Source organism: Vipera berus, assembly GCF_964194415.1.
Source record: "Vipera berus genome assembly, chromosome: Z".
NCBI lineage: Eukaryota > Metazoa > Chordata > Lepidosauria > Squamata > Viperidae > Vipera > Vipera berus.
Genome location: NC_138205.1, coordinates 29295434 through 29321533, shown reverse-complemented (window position 1 = coordinate 29321533; position 26100 = coordinate 29295434). Strand labels below are relative to the sequence as shown.

At 37.2% G+C, this 26100-nt stretch overlaps 1 protein-coding gene across 2 annotated transcripts in view; it reads left to right on the top strand.

Moving 5' to 3' along the window:
• Positions 1-26100, top strand: part of MYBPC2 (myosin binding protein C2) — a 70504-nt gene that overhangs the window by 17477 nt on the left and 26927 nt on the right. For both annotated transcript variants that reach the window (XM_081343114.1, XM_081343115.1), the window contains exons 2-16: positions 8236-8298; positions 11119-11148; positions 13979-14056; positions 15253-15401; positions 17336-17453; positions 18417-18465; positions 18823-18882; positions 19552-19763; positions 19942-20074; positions 20216-20340; positions 20479-20584; positions 21115-21281; positions 22030-22195; positions 24304-24410; positions 25504-25533. In XM_081343114.1, coding sequence (XP_081199240.1) covers positions 8236-8298; positions 11119-11148; positions 13979-14056; positions 15253-15401; positions 17336-17453; positions 18417-18465; positions 18823-18882; positions 19552-19763; positions 19942-20074; positions 20216-20340; positions 20479-20584; positions 21115-21281; positions 22030-22195; positions 24304-24410; positions 25504-25533 — 1593 coding nt within the window. The remainder of the gene's footprint in view (positions 1-8235; positions 8299-11118; positions 11149-13978; positions 14057-15252; positions 15402-17335; positions 17454-18416; positions 18466-18822; positions 18883-19551; positions 19764-19941; positions 20075-20215; positions 20341-20478; positions 20585-21114; positions 21282-22029; positions 22196-24303; positions 24411-25503; positions 25534-26100) is intronic.

Here is a 26100-nt window from a genome sequence, read left to right as displayed (position 1 = left end):
GAAAGAAATCACCTTTCTCTTCAAGCTGGGGTTCTTGTTTAAAATTATGGGGGTATTATGGTCTTAATGGAAAAAGCATCCCATCCTGTCACTTCAGCTGATGCATTTATTTTAAGATGTTAGACCACGGGTGTCAAACTCTCCACATCATGTGATGTGTCACAGTATATCGCAACTTTTTTTATATTGCTGGAGCTGGGGTGGGCGCGGCCTCCATAGGATGCAACCAGCCTGTGGGCCGGCAGTTTGACACACCTGCGTTAGAGTAACTGAATTTAGTAGATACCTGTTGACCCAAACACTGTGTCAAGATGCACAAACTTGCAATTAATGGATCTTGGTTAACTTTAATCCAATGTTCTGGGTTTAAATGGTTTGGACACAAATTTGGCTAAAATACAAATATCTTGAACTTAGAAATCACATTGTAATTGCTAAGGAATAAGCAAACTAAGTTTTATAATTACTCTAATTTGCATTAGTTTGTCTGCTTTTGCTTTCTAGTTTCAGCATTTTGATTTGTAGTCACTTGGAACTGGAATAACAGCTTTTGTTCAGTCACTGGTTTTAACTGATTTTATAATTGTTCATCACAGAGTCAGTTGATTTGTGCTTCTTAGATTGTAAGCCGCCCTGAGTCTTCGGAGAAGGGCGGGATATAAATGGGAATTTAAAAAAAAGTTGTGTGAGATGGGTAGCCATATAAATTGAATAAGCAAACAAGTAAAAAATATTTTACAGGTGGTTCTTAAGTTACAGCCAACCAATCAGTGGCTGTTCAAATGTGTGACACTTAATCCCAGACAAGAATTGTTACACCTGTTCTGCCCTGCTACCAAACTCAATTGTTCCTTCTTGATTTTGTCTTTTCCAAATGATCACATGAAGGTCTTTACACATGAAGAGCATGGGATGCTGTGGAAAAATTCAGCAAGGGAATGAGGATAAAATAGAGAAGAGATACCTACTTGGCATTTGAGAGCATTCACATATCTGGACATGGATGATCTTCTTAGTGTGGGGAATTATTTAGATGCAAGATCAAATCTTCTTTTGATCATTCTAAATACTGTTGCTTGTGTACTTTGTGTCAATATGCAAGTGATGTGAGACCAGGCTAAAAGCAGATTTGAGTAGTTCAAAGAAGAAGGCAATGGAAAACTATTTTTGTAGTGTTGCCATGAAACCTATATGGACTTGTCTCCAAGTCACCAAGAATTGACTCAACAAAGAATTTATTTTTACTTTGGTAATAGTTTAGCATCTATAAGATATTTTCATTACCGCAATCTGAATACAACAGTTGTGTGAGTTTAAGACTAAATCAAGCTTAGGGTCTAGTGTGCTGTGTTGTAGCACTCTTCATACTTTGTAAAAAAACAAAATTCTACACTATCCAGACCTGCCTAAAACATTTTTTTTTAGCATTTGTGTATTGCTTAGTATTCAGCTAAATAATACGGTAGGAAGGGGAAGGGAGATAGCTTTGCTATAGGTTACATGAGCAATACTAATGGTTCTATTCACTCCATTGAAAAGGAATGCTTAAAGAATTTAAACTTTGCATATTGTCTGTTTTATTCTATTATCCACATGTATTGAAAAGTACCAATGCATGCAACTGCATTAAAAGATGCATACAACCACAAAATTAATAACTAAAGCAATAAAAATTGGGGGAAAAGGTCTGGAAATAATATTGAAAATAGAACTCCAAAAAAGTTGCCCATATTGTTTGAAGAACTTTTTTTTGCTCCCTTTGTTGAAAAAGCACTATTTCAAAAAAATTCATTTATTTGTGAATTGTACCATGTAATTGAGGTTTGGGGTAGTGTTCAATGAAGCAAAGTAAACCACAAGTAACAAAGGACAAATATAAAACTGTATAGTAACTAGCACCCCCTGTCATTCAAAGTCACACAGACTGAGTTAAGGTCAAAGTCTCATTGGTTTTTGATGCCTTTAATCAGCTTATTTCAGTACTTTGATTTTTATGCTGCTCCACTTCTGAGGAATTGTCCACAGTGGGTAAACAGAATCAACTTTGGCAACTCTGGGATCTGTTCCTGATATCTCCACATAGGGCTGTACAGTGAGCCTAGAAACCAATTAGAACCAGCTGAAATATTGATGTTATTCTTTTCTATATTCTTGCAATATAGCTGGTATATTTGGTACCAACTGACCAGCTGTAGCTTCTGAGTTACTTCTGAGGCCAGCCCCACAAAGTCCATTGCAAGCTATACTATCAACAATATTCTTCAATTCAATATATATTTCATCCTCCAGGGTTGCATAATACCTTTATCCAACTCCTGCAAAAGTTACCCATAGTTCTTGATATCTTGATAGATTCTAAATACTTGCAACTCAACCAAGAACATATATATATTGAGCAAATGGCTCAGAATAAGTACAAGTTGAATATACTGCCAAGAAGAGCAGTATGTATTTGAGATTTAATTCAAATGTATTTTTTATTTCTATGAAGTTTTAAAAACAGCTTATTCAGAACTGAGTTGATCAAAACTAATAACGTAATGAGTGGCCCAGTTTATGGAAAAAACAGGTTTGGAAGCTATTTTAAAATTAGGCTTATAATGTAGCCTTCTCATGGCTAAATGGGTCAAAGCTGAGTGTTAATATTTTTATATATGTCTTGCAGTATTAAGTATAGGTGTTGAAACTGATACCTGCACAATACCTGCCAGGGTTTCAGTGGGGTCAGATAATAACTCTCAAGCTGAGTCCAAGGAGGAGCTAAATTCTAAAGTTGCTTACTCGAGTCAGTAACCAAAGATAGGCTAGATGCTCAGTTATAAACTTGTAAGTGTGGAAAGTTTAAGGGTCCTTTCTTAATAGTTGTAATTTATAAAAGTATACACACACACACACACACACACACACACATATGCAGTGAAATAAACAGCAAATATCTCAAATTCAATACTGAATCCATTAGTTACCCCAAATACTCAAGAGAATTCTAGATAATCTGTCTAATTTTTTTCATTTGTATCAAAACAGAAGATAATTCAAAAATTATCAATTGAGAAGGGTTCCTCAATATTTTTATACCAATATAAATAGACAATAAACCACAACTCTGCCAAGATGTTTTCCAACTAATGATTTTAATTAAAGGGAATAAGCTTTCTTGAGTTGCAGCTCACTTCACCATATATAGTCTGGCTAAACTGGATATAAATTAGGGTAATATGAAGCGGAAACATTGTGGGGAGAGGGAGGGTAAGGAGACTTACAGGTTTCATGGAAAATTACCAATAACTTATGAAATAATAATGGTACTATATTAAAAACCTATAGTGTCTGTAGGGATTTTCTGAGATTTATAAAATCTTTTCATATGTATTTATTCAACAATTATTTTTCTTAAATAATCACTTTGAGATCTATTATGGAGTGTCCCGGCTATTCATGAAGTGAGATACAACTAATGAAAGTTTATGCCTTATAAAATGATTAGTTGGGAAAAGGCTAGCAGACTCCATTTTTTTATCATCATGCACAAACATGGTTCTCTTCCTTCAGTGTCATAGATGGATAACAATAGTAATGAAATCATTATATTTTATTATTGAGAGCCACTGGCATCTAGTCTGATTTTCTTCAGCACACAGAGTAACTATAAAGGACTTCAACTCCTTGAATAATGAGATTAAGGTTAGGAATAAAAAAAATCTAGTCTAAAATATCTAAAATATGATGTAGAACAAAATTTTACACTCAGTTCAGCCTACTGTAATTTCACTGATATATTCAGAATTTCTGGTATGACATTGACCATCAGAAGTTGGCAGAATTTGCCTTCAGAAGCCAGTGGATCTTTTGTGGGGTGGAAGTTGCTGGATTGCATGGATTTGAGTGGATGGCAAGACATCCTAAACTAAATTAAAAGAAAAGAAGAGCAACCATGAGGTGTTTCTCAATATAAATTTAACTACAGTAAGGATATACTGTTAGTAAATCTTCCAAGATTTGCAGATTGAATAAATCTATCAACCCCAAATATAAAACTTTCAGAAACTAAAATAAATCAAACTGACTGCAATAGCTGCAAATGAATATAACAAAAGCTTTCTGAACATCCATAGTAATTATGGCTGCTGGATCTTATTTATTTTGAATTAAAGTAAGAACAATAAAAATCTGATATTGCCTGAAGCTTGACAGCCCTCTATAAATATAGTCTGATCTGAATCAATATAGTTAGAAAGGTACCTTCTCTTTTGTGGGACAAAGTAACTTAAAATCTCAGCATCCACATTTCTCAGTTGTTAGAAAATTCTCAGTGATATAATTTCCTGATTTAGAAAAACCTGGAATGGTTGCCTCTTTAGAACGGGTTTAGGGATTTATTTGAAAAGGCTTCAGTATAGATCTCGAACAAAAAGAGGACAAAACCCAACATACTTTTTACATCACTCAACTGGAAAACTATCAGAAGCAGGATCTTTTTCAGTTTGATAGATCTGATTGCAGTAATATTTTTTTAAGCAAAAGAGGTGAAATAAAATTAGTAGCTTGAACCTCTGATAAATGTGGCAAACCACATTTCTGTGTAAAGGAATTTATCAAAAGCAAATATGTTACAATTCAGAATAGATTTTAAACAAAAATTGATTAATGATGCTATAACAGGTGGTACAATATTTCATTGTTCAAGGATTTTCTTTCAAGTCTATAAAACAATAACTTGAAAGATTTCTTTCCCTTTTTCTTATATTATTGCTTTGTTCAAAATAGTAAGTTTTTGTCTTGGAAATAAAGTTTGTGGTTAGATTTACATCCTTCCAGAGATAGGTGGGATGAATAAAACAATAGAAATTAGTTTATTTTGTCCTTTAAAAACATAAATTTAGCCCAGTGGTTCTCAACCTTTTTTTCACCACAGACCCTCTTTAAATTCCTTTTGTGACCATGGACCCCCAAGACTTAACTCAAGATTTAAATCATAACATTTCTTCAAGCCTTCACGGACCCCCTGTGATGACATTGCAGTCGCCCAGGGGTCCACAGACTACAAGTTGAGAACCACTGGTTTAGCAAATTTCTTTTTTTAAAAAAAGAAGTGATTAAATAGCATGATGCTTCAGGGACCATCTCACTCCACTGGGGTTGGTCCGTACCAGTTGTGCCGGCAGAGGAGGCATGCTGCAGGTCTGCTCAGCCCAATTATTCCACCTGGAGGAGGGCCTTTTTTGCTGTTGCTCCTGCCCTCTGGAACACCTCTTGCCCCCAGATGTGAGGTTGGCCCCCAGCCCTCCTATCTTTTCATAAGGGCCTAAAGACGTGGCTCTGCCAGTCAGCCTGGGGCCTCTGTGGAGGAACAGCTCAATGGAGGTGGTTGATAACAGGTAATAACAGATTCCACCTTTCTTTCCCCCCCCCCGCCTCTGCTCTCCCCATGTGTCTTTAGTTTTAATGTTGGATTTTAACTTTTTATGTTTTAGCTTAGATGTAACTGTAAGCCACCCAGAGTTACACTATGGTAAGATAGGGGACCAAATAAATAAGTAAATATTCTTGAATAAATAGTTTAGCAATATCCAAAAAGACAAGGTGATAGGTTTAACAGTGCAGTTAAAGGCCTGGTCTGTTTTAAAATACATTATTTGATGAGTGTAAAAAAAGAGGGTGTGGCTTGTTTGCACAGTCACAATCACCAAGTTGAATTTTTTGACTTCTCTCCGATGGGTTCCCATGGTAGTGTCCTATGCCAAAGACAACAATAAGTGAAAATCTCTTTTTAGAAAAGTATCTGCTGTTCCATTTGCTTGACAGATCTTTGCAGCAAAGAAATCACTTAGACTTAGAGAGTATTTGTACTTTTTCTCCAGTTAATGCAATAAGCTTCAGAGGAGCATGATTCGAAATTATAACATTATATGCTTTAATTTTAGACATCAAAGAATCAGAAATAAAGAAATGATCTACCCAAAAAGCAATTCTTATGGGTGAAAGAAAGAAAAGCATATTTCCCTTAGGAAGGATTAATCAAATGCCAGCTGAGATAAAAGAATAAAAGGCAACTGTACTGAGGCATGCTATTAAATTTAATTGTTGAATTCAATATTCAGTGTGTTGTACTATTATTGGCAGCTAAAATGTTAGTGCTGTTCTAAAGTTCCTGCCTTTCTGAATTCACATTTGTCTTTGAGCCTTTCTCCATTCACAGCTAACCATGGCACAAACAAGCCTGGATAACTTTTTAAAATAACCACATTCCCATAACAGCCTTCATGTGGTCCCCAGGCCATGAGTGAAAACCTCTTAAGTGGTCTTTAGCTAGTATTTAAGGAATTATTTCATCTAATACCAACAGTGTCTATGGATACCTTCAAAGAACATAAAAATGCTCTCCTTGCAGCCGAAAGAACCCAGATTGTTGCAGTTACAGTTAATGCAGTTAAAGCATTAGAGGCACGATAGGGATCAACAGTGGGAACAGCTAATATCATAATGATATAAAGGCAAAATAAAAAAAATCTAATAAATAAAAATAAAATATAGTTTTCTACTGGCTCAAGGATAGACAGAAAATACTTCATCTCAGCAGTGGGAATAGGCCTCTGTATTGTCCAATTAAAGGTTAGATTAGCAATATAAAGGCTATCACAGAGATGGAGTATGCTTGGATGCACAGAGTGATAGATATTTTTGTTGTTCTAATCCAATTTTTCTCTACTTGGTTACACCAGATGGGCTGCATTAAGATTTTCATCATTACCAATGGAGATGATTAATAATATTGCCTTCCATTTGTGCTTGTCCACCTTTTAGCACATTCAGATAAATCCAATTTTCCCCCAAAAGACCATTTGATCCAGGGTAGCATTCTAAAAAGTTATTGGGCCTCAAGAAAATCAGAATTTGATTAAATGTTAATATTAATGCAATGATTATGGTGTTGGAATAGGACCAGAAAGATCCAACATTACATCTTCTTTCAGCCCTTGAAAGATACACCAAGGGACCTCAGGCCAATCTTTTTCTCTCTTTCAACTCCACATGGTTGATATTGGCTTAAAATGCAGGGAGATCTCTATATAATCCCCCTCCCCAAGCTCCCAGAAAAATATCAACCTTTTGGGGATATAAATTCACAAAAATAAACTACAGAATGATGTTTATTATTTTAACTAAATGAATAAACATAGGTTTACAGTTGGTTTCATTCTTAGTTAACTATTATGGTTAATAATATTACTGCTGATGCATTGAATATTTTTTGTCTTTCTGTGATATTAAAAATGTTAATGTAAGGACAATAGAGTTGGAAGACTGTACTTCATTCAGCCCTGTTTTAAAGATAGTTTGTAGAAATAATAAATGAAGATAGATGTGAAGAGCTCAGCTTGAATTCACAAAGCAAGCGTGTGATTTCAGGTCTATTGAAAACACAGGATGGCAGATTTTCCACAGGTTTAGCTTACCTTATTCTCTCCAAACCTTCTCTTAATGAGTGAGATTTCTTCATACAATATTATTCCTTCAGCTTTCTCCTCAAAATAATGTTTTTATGAACATCCTCTTATAATACATTTCTTGTCATTTCCAGTCTTCAGAAGCTATTGTTACTTTTATAGCCAAAACAGCATCATCTACAGAGGAGAATCATGCATTAGTATGCTTAGAGCAACTCTTTACATAAAATCTGCAGAATTATTAAAAAAAGAAGAGAGTAATTCCTAAATGTAGCTTTCCCAAGACTGAGTGTGTGCAGTGGTCACAAAATGATAATTAATACAATAATAAATAACAAAAATTAAGAGGGTAGAGTTCAGTAGGAATCCAGAACAATGACCGTCGTGCCACAATGTTCCACTTTATCAGGCTATATACAGCTGTTGACAACTGGCAGCTACATGCTCTGTGTAAGGCATAAGGAATCTGGCCTTTAAAGGTGGTTCATGTGGCTTTCAAAGCTGCTAGGTAAAGTTCTGTTTCATCTCCCCAAGCCATGCCCCATCTCCCCTTTGCTTACAGCACTTCAGATATTTTACTGATCAAATGGTTAAACTGTCAAGAGGAAGGTAGAAAAAATAATGCCACTCAATAGATATTTGCCCCCAAATTTTGGGCGTGATCAAAGGAACAGAGAAACCTCTGAAGGCCACCTAGTATCTTGACATAGTTGCATGTCATTGGAGAACATGGGTTGTTTTGTTACGTACATTTTCCCTGATCTGTTGTCTTTTCATTCCTTCACAGCAGTAAAGAAGAAAGAAGTAAAGAAAGAAGAGCCAAAGGATGCGAAGAAAGAAGAGCCAAAAAGTAAGACTATGAGCCATATTTCAACCTGCTCATGCATACAGTGGCTAGCAGAAAGCCAATTGCTCATATATTTTTTTAGATTGGAAGAATGAAGAGCTGCAGAGAACATACTGTTTGCCTTTCTGTTCCCTGGTGATTATGAATAGCTTCATCAAGGGAATGGAAATAAAATGGTATGCAAAGCCTTTTCAAGACTCTTGAAAGGCCAAGGGCAGAATATTCATCTGAGAATGTTTTCCCCATCACCCTTTGAAGTCAGTATCCCAATAAACCTCTATTTGTGGAGAAGCCCCAAAGTCAAAGATGTTGAGATTATTTGCTAACTGAATAAAAAGAATTTAATCCATTTGGTCATTGCAAATATTGCACTAGCCTTTGATGCCCTCTCTACAAATGGTGTTTGGGGAAGTTGTTCTTCCGAAGAATACCCTGATGGTATGATTATGTTTTGTTGAGAAGAAAAAAATTAAAATAATCCATCCAAGGCAGAGTCAGGATGGATGCCAGAGTCAAAGGGTGCTCCTACCATTATCAACCATAATACATTATTTCTACTGAATAAAACATTCTCTAATAAGAAACAATGCCCAAGTATGAGTCTGAGTGGGTGGAGGAAGATGAGAGGACAGCTATTCTGGATGCCATGAAATTTAGTGGATAACTGGAATATAACCAGAAGATGTTTAGGACTAATTATGTTACTTTTAATAATCTTTTCTTTCTGGCTTCTTGCCTGTCAGTTATAACAGAGAAATACAGGCATAATATATCTACTTTGATTGAACCACACATTTGATTACCTTGAAATAATATATGTCCATTCAGTAAAAAAGGCCCAGGAAAGGCAGCATGAATTAATCAAATTATTTTTTTGTTATTTGGAATATATTAGTTGTTATACATACATACATACATACATACATACATACATACACACACACACACACACACACACACACACACACACACACATATATATATATATATATATATATATATATATATATATATATAATATTCTTAAGTTACTCTGTTTTTATGCTTAATTTTATTTATTAAATTATACACCACTCAGAGCCTCTGTCTGAGGAAGATGGGCAGTTGAGAAGTGTGAAAAATAAATAAATGAAAAATAAATTAAGGTTCAATTTTATTTGGCCCTGCATTCTCAGAGTTGAAGGAGCAGGGGAAATATTTTGCATACCTTTTAATGTAAAATTTAAGCGGAGACCTGCTACTTGCTGACCTCTGCATTAGTGTTCCACATGCTGGCATGTTGACCTAGAAAAACTGGCTCCCAACTCGTAGTCTGCTGATCCCTGACAGACCATTTTAATTAAAGGAATGACAAACAAGTAAGATGATATCTTTATTGGTCCTGGAAAAAAAAAATGAGTCCTTTACTGCCTTTGATATCTTTCCTTTGTGGGATTCAGCATGGCATTGGTACCTAATTGAAAAGGACATTTCTGCCTAATAAAACATAAAAGCCAAAAATCACACTCTACGTAGAGTATGTATGTTTAAAACATCCAAACACAGAAAGAAGTTTTGAACCTCAGTTTTTCAAGGTGAGCTAAGCTGCCACAAGTTTCAATTCCTTGTCATCTTCTTAGCCAGTGGCTTCTGATATATTCTCGCACCCCTTACAAAAATTTGAAATAATGGCAACAAATTGTGCATATACACTATAATTTTGAAAACCCAGGTTTTCACATCCCCTGGAATATTGTCTCACACCTGGTTGGGAACCCCTGTTCTTAACAAAGTGTTCAAGCTGGTTTTATGAATTCTAGATTCTAGCAGAAAAAAAATATAACACCATATTCCTTGAAAGCTTTTGCTTCAGCTTTAGACTAATCATAGCACAACAGAACACTGAGGTGTTGTATATTGAACAGTACATTATTTCTTCTGCAGATGATACCATGAGTAGCTGTGGCATGGTTTGGGAAACTTGCTTGTTTCAACTGACTGTACAGTATTTTTTAATCCATATATATTCATCCATGGGGATGAATATATAAGCTCCTAACTTTAAACATTATTCATTTAGCAAGAAATCACTTAGTTGCCACATTCAAACTTAGTCAAGAAAAGTTGCACTTAAAGTCCTAGTATTTGCCAAACATTTCTTTGTTATAGGCATTCTCTTTCATTCACACATAAGGCCCTGCTGTTGCTTTGTTATGACAAGGTTTCATTGATTTTTTTTAATAAGGCTATCCTGTATGTTTTAAGAACGTGGGTAAAATTTAAATATCGAGACCTGAGATATTTACAAGGCTGAGAAAAGCTGTGTTGCAACAAGAATGTATATAGTTAGTCCTCAACTTACAATCACAATTCGGTCACTGAGCAGTGCAGTTCTAGTTCTTGCAGCAAGTCATCATGTGACAGGACTCAATTTTACAATAATTTTTATTGCAGTCATTAAGCAAATCACTGTTGTCATTAAGTGAATCACATGGTTGTTAAGCAAATCAGGATTCCCCAATTGACTTTGCTTGTCAGAAGCTGGTTGGAAAGGTCTCAGATTGTGATTATGAGACCACAGGATATTGCAGCAGTTGTAAATGTGACCTCCAGAGCCCAAATTGCAGCCATATGACCGCAGGAGTAGTGTGATGGTCAAAGCTTTGAGGACAAGATGAAAGACACTTTTTCCAAGGCTATTATAACTTTGAATCATTGTTAAATGAGCAGTTGTAAGTCAAGAACTACCTGTACTTAGGACCATGTGGAAAATAACACATTACTCCTTGGTTATAATTAAACATCTAATCTCTCCCCCCCCCACTTTTTTTTTATTTTCTCTAGCTGAGGGTCCAGCAGAGCAGGCTCCAGGAGGTAAGAATATTTCATCCTAAAAAAATAGCAAAAGCAATTAGCTAGCAGGGCTCTCTTAGCATCCTGGCTCAAATATCCAATGGAGCAATCAGTTCTTTAATGTTTTGCAAATAGCCAAAAGAGGGACTATCCAGAGTTCTGGATATTGTTCCCCAGGGCAGGTGCTGGGACAGAGAAAATATGATGACTCTGCTTAATAGAGCTGGAGCATGCCTAAACCTGTCATTTCTTGGTCACTCTGCCCAAGCAGAAATGATTGGACATTAGCAGTGCTACACATACTATAATCTAGTTCTGAACCATGCAGGACTTTATGGGTAACAACAAACACTGAGAATTACACCCAGAAGCTCATTGGAAGACATTGGCAGCTCACATAGAAATAGTATTATATGGGCACATTGTGAAGTTCCAAAAATGGCCACACAAATTTTAAAAAATGCATTCTGGACAAATTGCAATTTCCACATGCTGTTCAAGGGGAGCCCCACATAGAATCTATTACAATAATCCAACTGGAAGATAACTAAGTACACAGGCATTTGGAAATCTTCAAGTTATCTTCAATAGACACTGTCAAGAGAATGGTCAGAGAAGAGACGGCATTGCCAATAGCTGGAGAACAGGTGAAGCAAGAGGCTTGGAAGGCTCCTTAGTTTCTGGATAGATGTGGGGAGAATTGTATTTTTAGACATACAAGACTGTCAATGTAGCTTTATGATAAAGTGGAATTAACTTCTCTGGTTGTGATTCCCACCTAGTTTACTCTGCAAGGTTGATACCAATCCGGCAAGTCTAACAGTACAATTCCCCTTATCTCCTATATAGCCTGAGAAATTAGTGAAGGTCTCTTCTAAGCTTCTTGTCCTACCTACTATTTAGCTATGGCCAATGCTGTTTCTGACCAGTCATACTCAGCGTGTGATCTTCAATGAAACCGCATCTACATGTAAGGAAGTGTGTAGTGGGGTGTCCCAGGGCTCTGTTTTGGGCCCAGTGCTCTTCAACATCTTTATCAATGATTTGGAATTGGGGATAGATGGGGAACTCATCAAATTTGCAGACGACATCAAGCTGGCAGGAATAGCGAATACTCCAGAAGATAGGCTTAGGATACAGAAGGATCTTGACAGACTTGAACACTGGGCACTATCTAACAAAATGAAATTCAATGGTGAAAAAAAGTGAGGTTTTACATTTAGGCAAGAAAAATCAAATGCACAGGTATAGTATAAGTGGTACCTTGCTTAATAGTAGTAACTGTGAGAGCAATTTTGAAATCCTAGTGGGCAATCACTTAAATATGAGCCAGCAGTGTGCTGCGGCTGCCAAAAAAGACAACACAGTGCCAGACTGCATTAACAGAGGGATAGAATCAAGATCATGTGGTGTTAATACCGCTTTACAATGCCTTGGTAAGGCCACACCTGGAATCCAGTTTTGGTCACCACGATGTAAAAAAGATGTTGAGACTCTAGAAAGAGTACAGAGAAGAGCAAGAAAGATGATTGGGGGACTGGAAGCTAAAACATATAAGGAACGGTTGCTGGAATTGTGTATGTCTAGTTTAATGAAGAGAAGGATGAGGGAGGACATGATAGCAGTGTTCCAATATCTCAGGGGTTGGCACAAAGAAGAGGGAGTCAAACTATTCTCCACAGCACCTGAACGCAAGACGAGAAGCAATGGATGGAAACTAACCAAAGAGAGAAGAAACCTAGAACTAACAGTCAGAACAATTAATCAGGGGAACAACCTGTCTTCAGATGTTGTGAATGCTTCAACACTGGAAGTTTTAAAGAAGAGATTGGACAACCATTTGTCTGAAATGGTATAGGGTTTCCTGCCTGAGCAGGGGATGGACTAGATGACCTCCAAGGTCCCTTCCAACTACTATTACTACTACTTCTTCTTCTTCTTCTTCTTCTTCTTCTTCTTCTTCTTCTTCTTCTTCTTCTTATTATTATTATTATTATTATTATTATTATTATTATTATTATTATTATTATTATTATTATTATTATTATTATTATTATTATTATTATTATTATTCCCTTGGCAGAGTCTCTTCATCCATTCTTTCCTACATGCCATTACACTAGGGGATGAGTTACTGCAAGTGCTATTCCATTCAGAATCAAAGAAAAATATCTGAATTCAGAGGATTCAGAACTCACAGCCATTTGTTTTTGGCAGAGTTGACCTTAGTCAGTTCTTCTCCATCCAGGTCTCCACAAGCCTGCAGACACTCAGGAATCTCAATGGGATCATTTGCTGATTCACAGCAGAGATATATAGTTGATGGATGACTTCATCCAGCAAGTCCATACAGATGTCAAATATAAATGGGGAGAGACTGAGGTCTTGATGAATCTTGTAAACCTCTTCTTTGCTACCACCTGGAGAAAAGAGAAGATCCACCGCAATATCATCCGTCCTACTTTCTATACCCTGAGTTGGTCCAGAAAAATACCATAATTAAAACTATATGGAAGTCTATAGAATCACTGATACTTAGCATTCTGAGTTTAGCTCTATTTTTATCAAATCTTATCTACAATAAACTTGAGTCCCTCATCCACTCCTAATTTTGACGTAAAATCTTTTGGAGAGAAAATCATATTAACTATAAGCAGGATATGGAATACTTTTTATAGATTGCTGTCTTAAGTCATGCTCTTGATGTTTTGGCCTTGTGCCCTATAATGTGTCCTTCCTCCTTAGAACATAAGTGCAATAATAATAGTTTCTTCTGCTTTGCTATATCCTAGAACTTCCAATCACCCTAGCACTTTTTGTCCTTCATTAATCTATCTTTTTTTCCCTCCAGGGGAAGACAAAGGGGATCCCTCTACACAGTCAGAAGGAATCTTCATCAAGAGACCAGAAAATGTGTTAATAAATTGCGGTAAATGCAAAGTAGAAAGGCAGAAAGTCCATGCATATTCTAAATTCTATTGAAATTTACATGAACTTTTTTTCTTCTCATCATTTTGTTGTGTATCATGCTTTACTTAGATATCCTTCCTTCCTTCCTTCCTTCCTTCCTTCCTTCCTTCCTTCCTTCCTTCCTTCCTTCCTTCCTTCCTTCCTTCCTCCCTCGCTCCCTTCCTCCCTCCCTCCCTCTCTAAACATTGTTATGGATCAATAAAAAAGACATTTGCAATTTAAGAGACACGACCTAAATAATAAGGATAAAGAAGAGGGAAAACCAAAGCAATTAAATCAGACATTAGTCTGAAAATTTACAGTTCCACCATTCAGTTGAAATCAAAACAGTTTCAAAAGAAATTGCTAAGGTCATTTCAAAGGATAGGAGGAAAAGGTAGCTCTCTCTTATTAGAGCCGCTAGAGTAGTCTTTTTTTAAAAAAAATCATTCATCCTTTCTCTATGTCTGACTATACCGGTAACTGATAGGATGTTACAAAGCCAAAAGTTGCTTGGTTTTAAGCAGGAAGAGAACCGAGAAGCTTTTTTATAATTCTTGCTCTAGGGTTTGGTGTGTCCTGCCTTGACAGGGCCCAAGAACCAAGAACAACATATAGTGTTACATATGAATAGTTTCATTTGTTGTTCTTCACCTCCAGATAGAAATATTGCCAGATTAAAGCAACTACCTGCCTAACTACAGATAGACTTCTATCACATGCCTTAAGCTATTGATCAATGTTAGAATTGGTCATTTTGCATATCAGCAATAGTCAGGACACTTCTAAGAGTCTTCTCTTAGAGGGAAAAGTGGGTCTCTTTCAATTGGTATAAAGTGACTGTTGGTTTCTCTAGGTCAGAATCAACTAGAGCATTACCCTGAAGCTATCACCCTTCAGCAAGGTTGACTGAAACATCACCATCCCCAGCCACCACAACTAATAGTTGTATAGTCTAAGAATGCTGGGAACTGTAGTCCAGCACATTTAGAATACCAGTAACTTCATTGCCATGGGGTTTCAAAGAGAGCACATCTTTTCTTGCCATACAGATATTCTCTTTGCCTTAAAACACCCTATAGAAGTTTAATTCTTTTGATTTAGATGAATAGGATAACAAAGTGCCTGTTTAGATAGGGAAACAGGTGTTCTGACTTTGATGTCTCCTTTCTGTAGGCGGTGATGTGTGTATCCACATACTGTTGGATGGGGCTCAGCTCCCTTGCAAACCTTCCGTCAAGTGGTTCAAGGGGAAGTGGCTGGAGTTGGGCGTTAAGAGCGGGCTACGGTTCCAGTTCAAAGAGGACTTTGACAAGGATAAAAATGTGAGCCCCTGTAGAAAAGGAGGCTATAAGAGATACTGATATCTGTTCTCTTAAAATCTATCGAGCTCTTTAACTACCATAACTTACTTCAAAAGGATACTGTGAAATATGTTTTGCAATAGCAGCTAAGAATTTTGCCAAAGCACAATTCCCAGCTAAGCCTGATTTGGCTTGTAAAAATGTGTGCTTTCCCAAACCCATCACTCTCTAAATTTTCAGTTTAATGTTTTTTAAGATTAAGTCCATGTCTTACAACCATTTATTTAGTGACTATTAAGTGCTATAAAGCCGCTGAAAAACGGGACTTACAATTGGTCATAACACTTAATTACTGTCATCACAGCATCCCCAGAGATACATAATCAAAATTTGCATGCTTGGAAACTGGCAGGTATTTACAATGGTTGCAGCAGCATCCTGCAGTCACATTTGCAACCTTCCCAGCCAGCTTCTGAAAAGCAAAGTCAATAGGGGAAGCCAGATTCACAGGACTGCGCAACTCATTTAGCAATTGCAGTGATTCACTTAACAACTTTTTAAAAAAGATGATAAGATTGGACACGATCCACTTAACAACTATCTGGCTTAGCAATGGAAATTCCGATTCCAATTGTGGTTGTAAGTCAAAGATCACTTGTACATTTTGGAGAATTTATAGAACTTTTCCAACAATCAGCTTCCCCTGAGAATATCCCCATGTTTCTTTTATTCTAGCCCAGGGGTGTCAAACTCAATTTCATTGAGGGCCGCATCAGCATTGCGGTTGCCTCAGGGGGCCGGGTGGGTGTGGCCAGGGTGGATGTGGCCTACTGGGTGGGTGTGGCTAGAGTGCATATGGCCTACTGGGTGGGCGTGGCCAGCTCTACAAAGTTCGCATCAAGGGTGCTTATGGGGGCCTGGGCAGGAGTGGGACAGATCTGAGGGTCTCTGGCAGGAGGAGGGTCTCTGGGCCAGGGCCAAGGCAGTGGGGGCCGTTCCCTCACTGTTTCCAGGATGGCTTCGCGGGCCACATGAAACCACTTTGCGGGCCGGATCTGGCCCCCGGGCCTTGTGTTTGACATGCAGTAAAACTGCATTTGCTTGCTTGTTTTCCAATGACTATAATTCACCCTAAGAAAAAGTCTACTCTGCTGCTTTTAAGAACAAGCTATGAGGAGGGAGGGAGCATCAGGCTGGAGAAACTAGCCATATATAATACTGCTGGGTTACTGTTGGAGAAATTTGCTGGATGACATTTGTGGCATTATGAAGGTATTCACACAACAGAATTTTCTGTGTATAAGTTGAATTAAGAGTAATCAGACAGCTCTACAGAAATAGTTCTTCAATGCTTGGGAATATCTTCAGCTTAAGATTTTTAAAATTGGTGAAGTAGAAATCTAAACACATCTGAAAATGTCAATTTCAATCTAAACAAGACATTTTAAGCTGATTTAAGCTGATTTTGAGATTTAACTGCTTAAAGGCACTGAGAGTAATAACAGATCAATTTTGGCAAATGTCTAATCTCAAATATTTGCCAAACTAACAGGAACTAGCACAGTGAAGGAAAAAATTGGTGTAAGATATCAGTAATGTAGGTGTGCTTAATCCTTCTGTGTCTGTTGCAAATCCCTCCCCCCCCCGCCAAACTATTTTACTATCTATTAAATCTCTGAATTGTTAAACAAACAAACAAAGCTACTTATGGGACTTTGGTTGGAGAATTGATTACAAAGTGCATCCTAGTCCCAGTAGTTCATTTTCTGCTGCTATTGTCTTTCTCTTGGAATTACATTTTTCCTATCCTATTGAATCTCTTAAAACTCCCGTTAACACTAATGGAATATGGAGATGCTTTTTTCTAGTTCAGAACCATTATGTGCCAGAGATTTAGTGGCAATAAAAATAGCTATTAATAAACTTTGTGCTTAATGTTTTGTTTATTCTCAAAGATTTACTCCCATGAACTGAAAATTGAGAAAGTAGTAATTGGAGACCGAGGTGACTATCGTTTTGAGGTGACAGCCAAGGACTTTTTTGACAGCTGTGTCTTCAATATTGATGTGGAAGGTACCACCATGTTCACACTGTTTGCTTATCTCTAGACCTAAATAAAAAAACCCTCAAATGTTTGCATAATATTCTTTGCTTACAGAGGTAAATGACATTATTCATTTAACCTTTTAAGTCAGTAAGTGGTTTCCCCAAAAGTCACTGATTCACAGGTGCCTTTTTCCCCCCAAAAAGCATCTAGACTTTCTTGTTTTGCTAGAAGATGCTTCACTTCTCATTCAAGAAAGTTATTCAGTTCTGACTGGTGGAGAATGGAAGGATTCAAGTGCTCGCTATCCTCTTTCTGAGAGTCGTTGAGGCCACTTGGAGGTTTATCTATGCCTTCGGGTCACTCCTACAACATTTGAAGGGTGTTCATTCCAAAGCGCAAAGTTAAATGTCTATGGAGATTTGAAAGAAAGCACTTTTTGGATGACCATGACCAAAAATCTCCATAGATATTCACTGAACCACAGACTACCTAACTTAACTTTAGCCAAGACCCATGTTGTACAAATTCATCCTAACTATCTTGACACCTAATGTTATCCTTTGGAATCTATATCCCACCAAATAGTTTTTCATACTGGTCAAGATTAATTTGCCAGATTAATATTAATATTGGCAATTTTTTGTGGCTGACATCTCTGTCTGGAATTTTAGTCTTCAGGATGTTTTATCATTCCTTTACTTATATTTATTTGTTTGGTTATTAATCCTTAGCCAGCATTAGTATGCAGAGTTATTCTGAGCAAAAAGGTGTTTTTGCTTTAGAGGACACTTTTTCCTTCCTAATTTCCATGTTGTTTTCCCATTCCTATCTTTGTAAACTCCCTTATTCCTTTAAATCTTTGTTTATTTTTTTAAATTTATTTATTAAATTTATATGCTGCCTGTCTTGCTATCCAGAGACACTGCAGCTTACACTAGAATAAAAGTATAAATGTAAAAGCATTGAAGCACTGTTATTTTCTCCTCCAGCACCAAGAACAGAAGAAACTGGCAATATTTTAGAAGCATTCAAACGTTCGTAAGTACACATGGTTTCAGCACAGGTGAATCCCTTATTTGGAAAACCCACCTCCATTTAATCATTCTGGTCCTGTTGGACTACAGCTTCTGTAGGCCTGACTCCATAGTTCTGCTGAACCTGATAAATATGGAGGTGATGGTGGCAGGCAAGGAAATGCTGGCTCAGTATATTGGATCATGAAAACAATTCCAAAATCAAACCACAATGAGACAAAAGAATATGCAAGTTTAGCCATCTCCACAACTCTTCTTCAGACAAAACATTGTAAAAATCAGAAGATGAGAAGAAGCAAAATATTAAAAATTACAGTGCATGGTGCTTTGAATGAGAAGTTCCCTATTCTTTTCCTTGCAGTGGAGAATCCAAAAGTGATGTTGCTGGAGAGCTGGATTTCACTGGCTTGCTTAAGAAAAGGTACAATAAGTGAAGATATTAGGAGTGAAGGGAGCTGTAACGCTAATATTCTCTTTGCCTGAAAATAGATACCGATCAGTCTAGGACAATATTTCTCAACTTTGGCAACTTTAAGATATGTAAACTTCAACTCTCAGAATTTTCCAGCCAGCCCTAAGCTGAAAAATGCCTATTTAGGTATATACTATATTGCCTTCACTTGCATTTTTTCCCCTCAAGTAATTTTCCTCTAAAATGGAAGGTCTTGGATTTCCTGAGTACATGATAACAAAGCCCAATGAGGGAAGAGGAGTTTTGTGTAATTTCTTTTTGGCTCCTTGACAGTCAAATATAGGACAAGCTTTCTTTTGGAGAAATTTGGGAATTTCTATAATGCAATATAGTATAGGACAAGAATTGGCTGTTCTAGATCAGGGGGTCCCTAACCACCAGGCCATGGCCCACTACCAGGCCATGGCCTATTCACAACCAGGCTACGGGCCGGTGCACACAGCTCAACTCACACGAGCAGCGGATTGGCTCAGCCATGCATGCACATGCAGTTCAACTTGTGCAACCTGGTTCCCTTCTCCTTCCCCAGTCAGGCCACCAAGCGGCAAAGTTTGAGGACTGTTGTTCTATCTAGAGGATAGGTTCGAAAGCTCCCTCTTCCTCTATCTCTCTTTGTAGAGAAGTGCAAGTGCAAGAAGAAGAGAAGAAAAAGAAGAAAAAGAAAGATGATGATGATGATATGGGGATTCCACCAGAGATCTGGGAACTGCTTAAGGGTGTGACCAAGAAAAGCGAGTATGAGCGCATTGCATTTGAGTACGGCATCACTGATCTACGTGGCATGTTGAAACGGCTCAAGAAAGCCAAAGTGGAGATCAAGAAAAGTGCAGGTACCAGAGGGACTAGGCTGGTGGAGACCGAGATATAACTTCTGTTTAATGCTGGTAGTTATGTGACATGTTTTAGCATTTTGGCATCACATAAGTGATATTGCCTCATTAACCTTCTCTTAGCCTTCCTCTAGTGCAAGTGCACAAAAGGGATGTCTGTTTTCAATCTCTTTTGCAGCCTTCGTTAAGAAACTGGACCCAGCCTATCAAGTTGATAAAGGCCACAAGATCAAGATGTGGGTGGAGTTGAGTGACCCTGACTTAAATATCAAATGGCTGAAAAATGGGCAGGTGATCAAGCCCAGTGGCAAGTAAGTCTGAGCAATGAGGTAGTAAAGCCAAGGGCACCTGTTTATTTTTCTAGTGGGTAGGAAATAGGAAAATATATTGGGAAACAGGGGAAACAGGTCTCTTTGTGCAGGAGCATGTGTTTTTTTCTTTCTTGTGGATAGGTACATCTTTGAGAATGTGGGTAAGAAACGTATCATGACTATCACCAAGACAACACTGGCAGATGATGCAGCCTATGAATGTGTGGCTGGAGATGAGAAGTCCTTCACAGAGGTCTTTGTAAAAGGTAAGGATGGAGGATGCATGCAAATGTAATACAATTGGAGAACATGACAAAGGTAGTGATGACTTTCAGAATAAAATTGAAAGGCGTAGCCTTTTGTGAGCAATATCTCCACTGTGCATTCCATCTTTATGTACCTAGATCCACCTGTCCTGATTATGAGTGGCCTGGACGACCAACAAGTATATGTGGGAGATAAGGTAGTTTTGGAAGTAGACGTATCTGAGGAAGGAGCCCAGGTAATGTGGTAAGTTACCAGTTCAACTTTTCCTATTTTTCTCTCTTTTATCTTCTAGCCAATCAGCTGACTTCTAAATAATCCCAGTCCCTGGTATTGGCTACAGAGCTATCTCTTCAATTTACCAGCATATATTTCATATCAATTTGTTTTCATCTTTCTTCTTTTAATTCTGCAAAAAAAAAACACCCAGTATTAATAATGTGATAAAAAATTAAAATGCCAGTTCTTTTCAAATGTTATAAAATTTTATGATTTAAATTTACTAAGCAAAAATTCTATAGCATAATAATAGTGATAAATTTATAGATGATACATAGTTAAAAAGGAAATATTGCCTGGAAATAAAACAACAATTTTAGGAAATGTAATCAGATTGCTTGAAAATATGGCTAATATTTTGGAAAAGCCTTATTTCTGTTCATTATGATGGTGGTAAGGCCCTTCCCTCTTATTTTACTTACATCGTAGACATTGCCATATCTCTCCAGTCATGTCCTTTCTCCATCTTTTTCCTTTTTCCCTCTCTTCATCTCCAGGTTGAAGGATGGTGTGGAGTTGACTCGTGAAGACACCTTCAAGTACCGCCTCAGAAAGGATGGCAAAAAGCACATGCTCATCATCAATGAGGCTAGCAAAGAAGATGCTGGGCGCTACCAGATTGTAACCAACGGGGGCCAATCAGAGGCAGATCTTGCAGTTGAAGGTCTGTCAAGGGCAATGGAAAGATTATAAAGGGATTTTGGAGGTTTTTCACAGTGCAATTTATGTGTTCAAATCTTTCTCTTTTTTTGAGAATTTTTATTGATTTTTTTAATGCAATTCAAAAGTACTTATTCAACAAATGTGTTGTCTGAGTTTATCATTCACTAATACAAATTGAATTCCTAATCCCTTATTCTTTTCTCCAACCATTGATAAAATAAATCCCAAGTTTGAAAATATTCTATTTCTTCTTTTTCTTTCAACATCAGAGTAAGTCTGTCCATTTCCGCACATAGTCTTTTTTTAATTATGTCTTCCTCTAGTGGTATTTCTTCATTTTTCCAATATTGTAGAAATATGATTCTTGCCGCTGTTATCACATATAAAATCAGGTATATACTTTGTTTGTCAAGCTTTTCTGGCATTATACCTATTTTAAAAAGTTCAGATTTAAAATCTACATGTTTTCCCAACATCTTTTCTAGCCAAGTATGTATTTTTGTCCAATATCTCTTTCCTTTAACACATGTTTACCATACGTGGTAATAAGTACCTGACTTGTGATTACATTTCCAACATCTAATATTTTTAAAATTTTTTGCTAGTTTTGCTGGTGGCAAGTGCCATCTATAAAACATTTTATATAAGTTTTCTTTGTAAGAGGTTGACATTGTCAGTTTATAATTTCTTTCCCACAAGTTTTGCCATTTCTCTAAGTCTATATTATGTGTTCAAATCTTATCATCCAGACAAACCGCTTGAGGTAATTCAAGGTATTGCTGATCTGACTGTCAAGGCCACCGAACAAGCTGCCTTCAAGTGTGAAGTGTCTGATGAGAAGGTGACTGGCAAATGGTACAAGAATGGAGTTGAGATCCTGCCCAGTAAACGCGTCATAATATCTCACAAGGGCAGGTGAGCATTTGGAAAAAACAGTAGTATATAGGCATAGTGGGATTTTTTTAATTACCTAGTAATTGAAAAAGAAAATTATGATGGAAATACATGTATACTCAAGAAAATAAAACCCAACACACAAAAATTGGAACCCTGCCAAAGTACAATCTATTGTTACAACAAGTAACAGTTACAATTCTATATATCCTTTTCTAAAGTAAATTTTATTCAGTATATTTATTTTAATACACTTATACAACTAGCATTCTTTTATATTTATTTTAATACACACATAACTAGTATTGTTTTATACTCTACTTTGTTAAGTAAAAATGAGTTCTATATATCATTATATTTGTCCATACAAAGTCTATAGATAATTTGTTCATGGATGGCATGGATGGCAAGCATAATCAAGTTTTCAATCCTTTGAATAACTGGGACTATACATTTATCTTTTCAATGATGCAATATTAATCTTCCATTTATATATTTATATATGTATTTATTTATTTGTCAAATCTGGAGATTGCTCAGCTCACCTTACAAAGGGACTCTGGGTGGTGCATATTTAAAACATAAAAGCCATACAAACATTATAGTACAATTGGAGGCAGTTAAAATAAGTATAACATTATTAAAGTTAAAAAGTTGGCAGAAGGCCTTCAAGGGTGCTAACCAACTCCAAGCATGCATGCTTTCTGCCTACCCCAAGCAAGTTGGCACAGCCTAGGTCTTCAAACATTTCGGAAAGGCCAGTAGTCTGAGGGCCCATCTCACCCCTGAGGGAAAAATATTCCACAGAACTGGGGAGACAGCAGAGAATGATATTTTCCTGGATCTCACCAGTTCAAACTCTTTAATTAATGGGCTACTCTCCCTGCCTGGCAGGATGGGATAGGCAAATGTAACAGGGAGAAGACGTTTCTGCAAGTAACCTGCCATAATAAAGGGACGTAGCATCCAAAATGTAGGTGAAGTACTTATTTTTGCCATTTGTTTTGACTCCATTTGTGCCTGCCATTTTGTTAGTTCAGCTGAATCTGTTTTGATATTATAGATTAAACTCTTGCCTTGAGCTTATGAAATTCAGCTTTAGGTTTTTGCTTGGGCATAAATCTCATTATACAGGCTTGGGTAGAATACCAACTCTCTGTCCAATGTACTTCATTATTTCCTTTTTGTTTATTTATTAATTAAATTTACTTGCTGCCATTGTCAACCTCCCATCGCCCGGTTCGCTCCCACAGAGTTGGCCTTCTCAGGGTGCCGTCGGCCAGACAATGCCAGCTGGCGACCCCCAGGGGGAGACCCTTCTCTGTGGGCGTGCCGACCCTCTGGAATGAATTGCCCCCAGAGCTGCGGATGATCCCTGACCTTCGGTCCTTCTGCTGTGACCTGAAGACGTGGTTGTTCCAACAAGCGGGCCTGGACTGACTACGGTTTTAATTAGCTTTTTACTGGTTTTTAAATTGTCATATAATTATTGTATTTATTGTTTAATTCTTTTTTAAATTTTCTATTTTATGTTTTTAATTTTTATTGTTGTGCGCCGTCCTGAGTCCTTAGGGAGAAGGGCGGCATATAAATTTAATAAAATAAAAATAAATAAATAAATATGTCTCCATCTCACTAACAGCAACTATGGGTGATCTAATTTCTGAAGGAAATAAACAAGGTAATAAAGGCAAACCCAATATTTATTTCAAGGGTGTGATTCCTGATTTAATTTTTTTTTAATGCAGACATGTGCATACGTATTGATGCACACTGATTCACCACTTTCTTATACTTTTAAGTGCTAAATAAATTACACTCAATGAACTGAGGTTTCACAAAACATCATTCTGGTTATTTCAGCTTTGTTTGCTTTGCTTCGTGGCCTAGGGTTTAAACACTGCATGAAGAATGACAGTTTACTGCAGTGTATGCTATTCATCCCTGAACAGCCAGTTTGTTCATTTGGATGAGAAACAGACAACAAATGATTTGTTTAATGGTGAGGAAAAATCAAGGTGCTGGACCATCTGTGAGGGTGATCTTAATTAGAATCCCAACCTGTGAGTCAGCTGATAATGGTCCACCCATTCTGATCCTTTGTTCATTATTTCAATTTTATTCTGCAGAGTCCACAAGCTGGTCATTGATGATGTGAGACCTGAAGATGAGGGAGATTACACCTTTGTCCCTGATGGATATGCTCTTTCACTTTCTGCTAAACTCAACTTCTTGGGTCAGTGCAGGGAGGGACGTGTGGGAGGCTAAAGATTCTCCACTAATGCAAAGCCCTTGAAATACCCATGATCATCACAGTTATAGTCCATGTGCAAAAGAGTGGCTGAGTGGCTGAATATCATGTATTTATGGTATTCATCCAGAAACATACCAAAACACAAGTTTAATTTTTCTAAATTATTTCTATGACCACATATCTAGCCAACGTGGTGCATGAGTGCATTACATTAAACTCTTGGAAAAGTTCCTCTATGCAAATATATGTTTTATTTCTCATGTTCGAATTGCAAGGATTGCTGCTCAGTTTGCCAAACTAAATTGGAATTTCTATGAGCCAAAAAAGACCTGTGCCACAAATTTGTGAGGGGCTAAAAACCCAGACCCCCCCCCAATCTTGTTAACAGGGATTTTTCCAAAGCAATTAATGACAAACTGTGAATATTGCAAGGGGAAATGAACTGAAGAACTGTAACTAAAATTCTGAGCCAAATTTTATTTCAAGTCTGGAGGAAATGCACCAAAACTCACTAGTCTAAACTAGGAGGGGACATTTTTGCATACAAGGGCCACAATTAATTGTGTTGCCATTGTTGTAGCAAGGACCAGTGACAGTGAAATTGTGAAGTCACTCAAATGTATGGAGTTAATTTTTCTAGGATTTTTTCCTTTTAACTTTTAGACTACAGTATTTGCTTCATTTTTCAATTTAAAAAAAGGGAACGTATGCCCATTGCTATGAATTTTTGCGATATGGGGGAGGGACTTTAGGAGCTTTAAAAATGGATTCAGGGTCCTATAGATCATCAATTTGGGTGCTTTGTGCATGCAAGTGTTTAAATGAATGCTTCAATTGCAAAACTTTTACATTAACTGCAGAAGCCACATTGCTTATGGATGAAACCTTTTGGATTTGATTGACTTCAGTTTGAAGGAAGTTTATGATGCTCTTATATTGCAGGAGACTATTTTGGGGGATGACACCATGCCCTAATTCTATAGTGGCACATAAAGTAGCAGTATAGGTTTATAACCTCAAAGTATTGCCCAGAGGTTTCACTGCTGGTTTTTCTTCTTTCTCTTTCCCTTTCTAGAGATCAAGATTGAATATGTTCCTAAGCAAGGTGGGTGGATCCTTTCAATCTTGGCAGAATGTTGGCTAGGAAAAGAACCTTGGAATTCTTCCCAAGGCAGCAAAATTCATGCTTGTGAAAACTGTTTGAATGAGTGAAGTGAAGAGGTCTCTCCATTTCATCTCCCTGCAGAGATATCAGATGCAGACCAATGGTGCTCAGTGGCTGCATGCTGAAGGATACTAGCCTAAAGTTTTTGCTGAGCCCAAGTATTTCACTTGAACAGCTGGAGGTGAATCACAGTGTTCAGGGGGTTAAGACACCTCCCATATTTGGATAGGGTTACAACATCTGGGGCATTTTAATTTAGAAAATAAAAGAATCCAAGGGAGAACATGATCTCATGAAGGTGAACAGTGGAAGCTTTAGGGCACTCAGAATAAAGTATTTCATCATATCGCAAACACTTATAGGTAGTCCTTGACTTCTAATCATAATAGTGACTGATTTTATGACCTTTTTGAGATGGTTGCCTATTGAATTTGCTTGTCAGAAGCCATATGGAAAAGTTGCAAATGGTAATCACATGATCTCAGGATCCTGCAACCATCATAAATA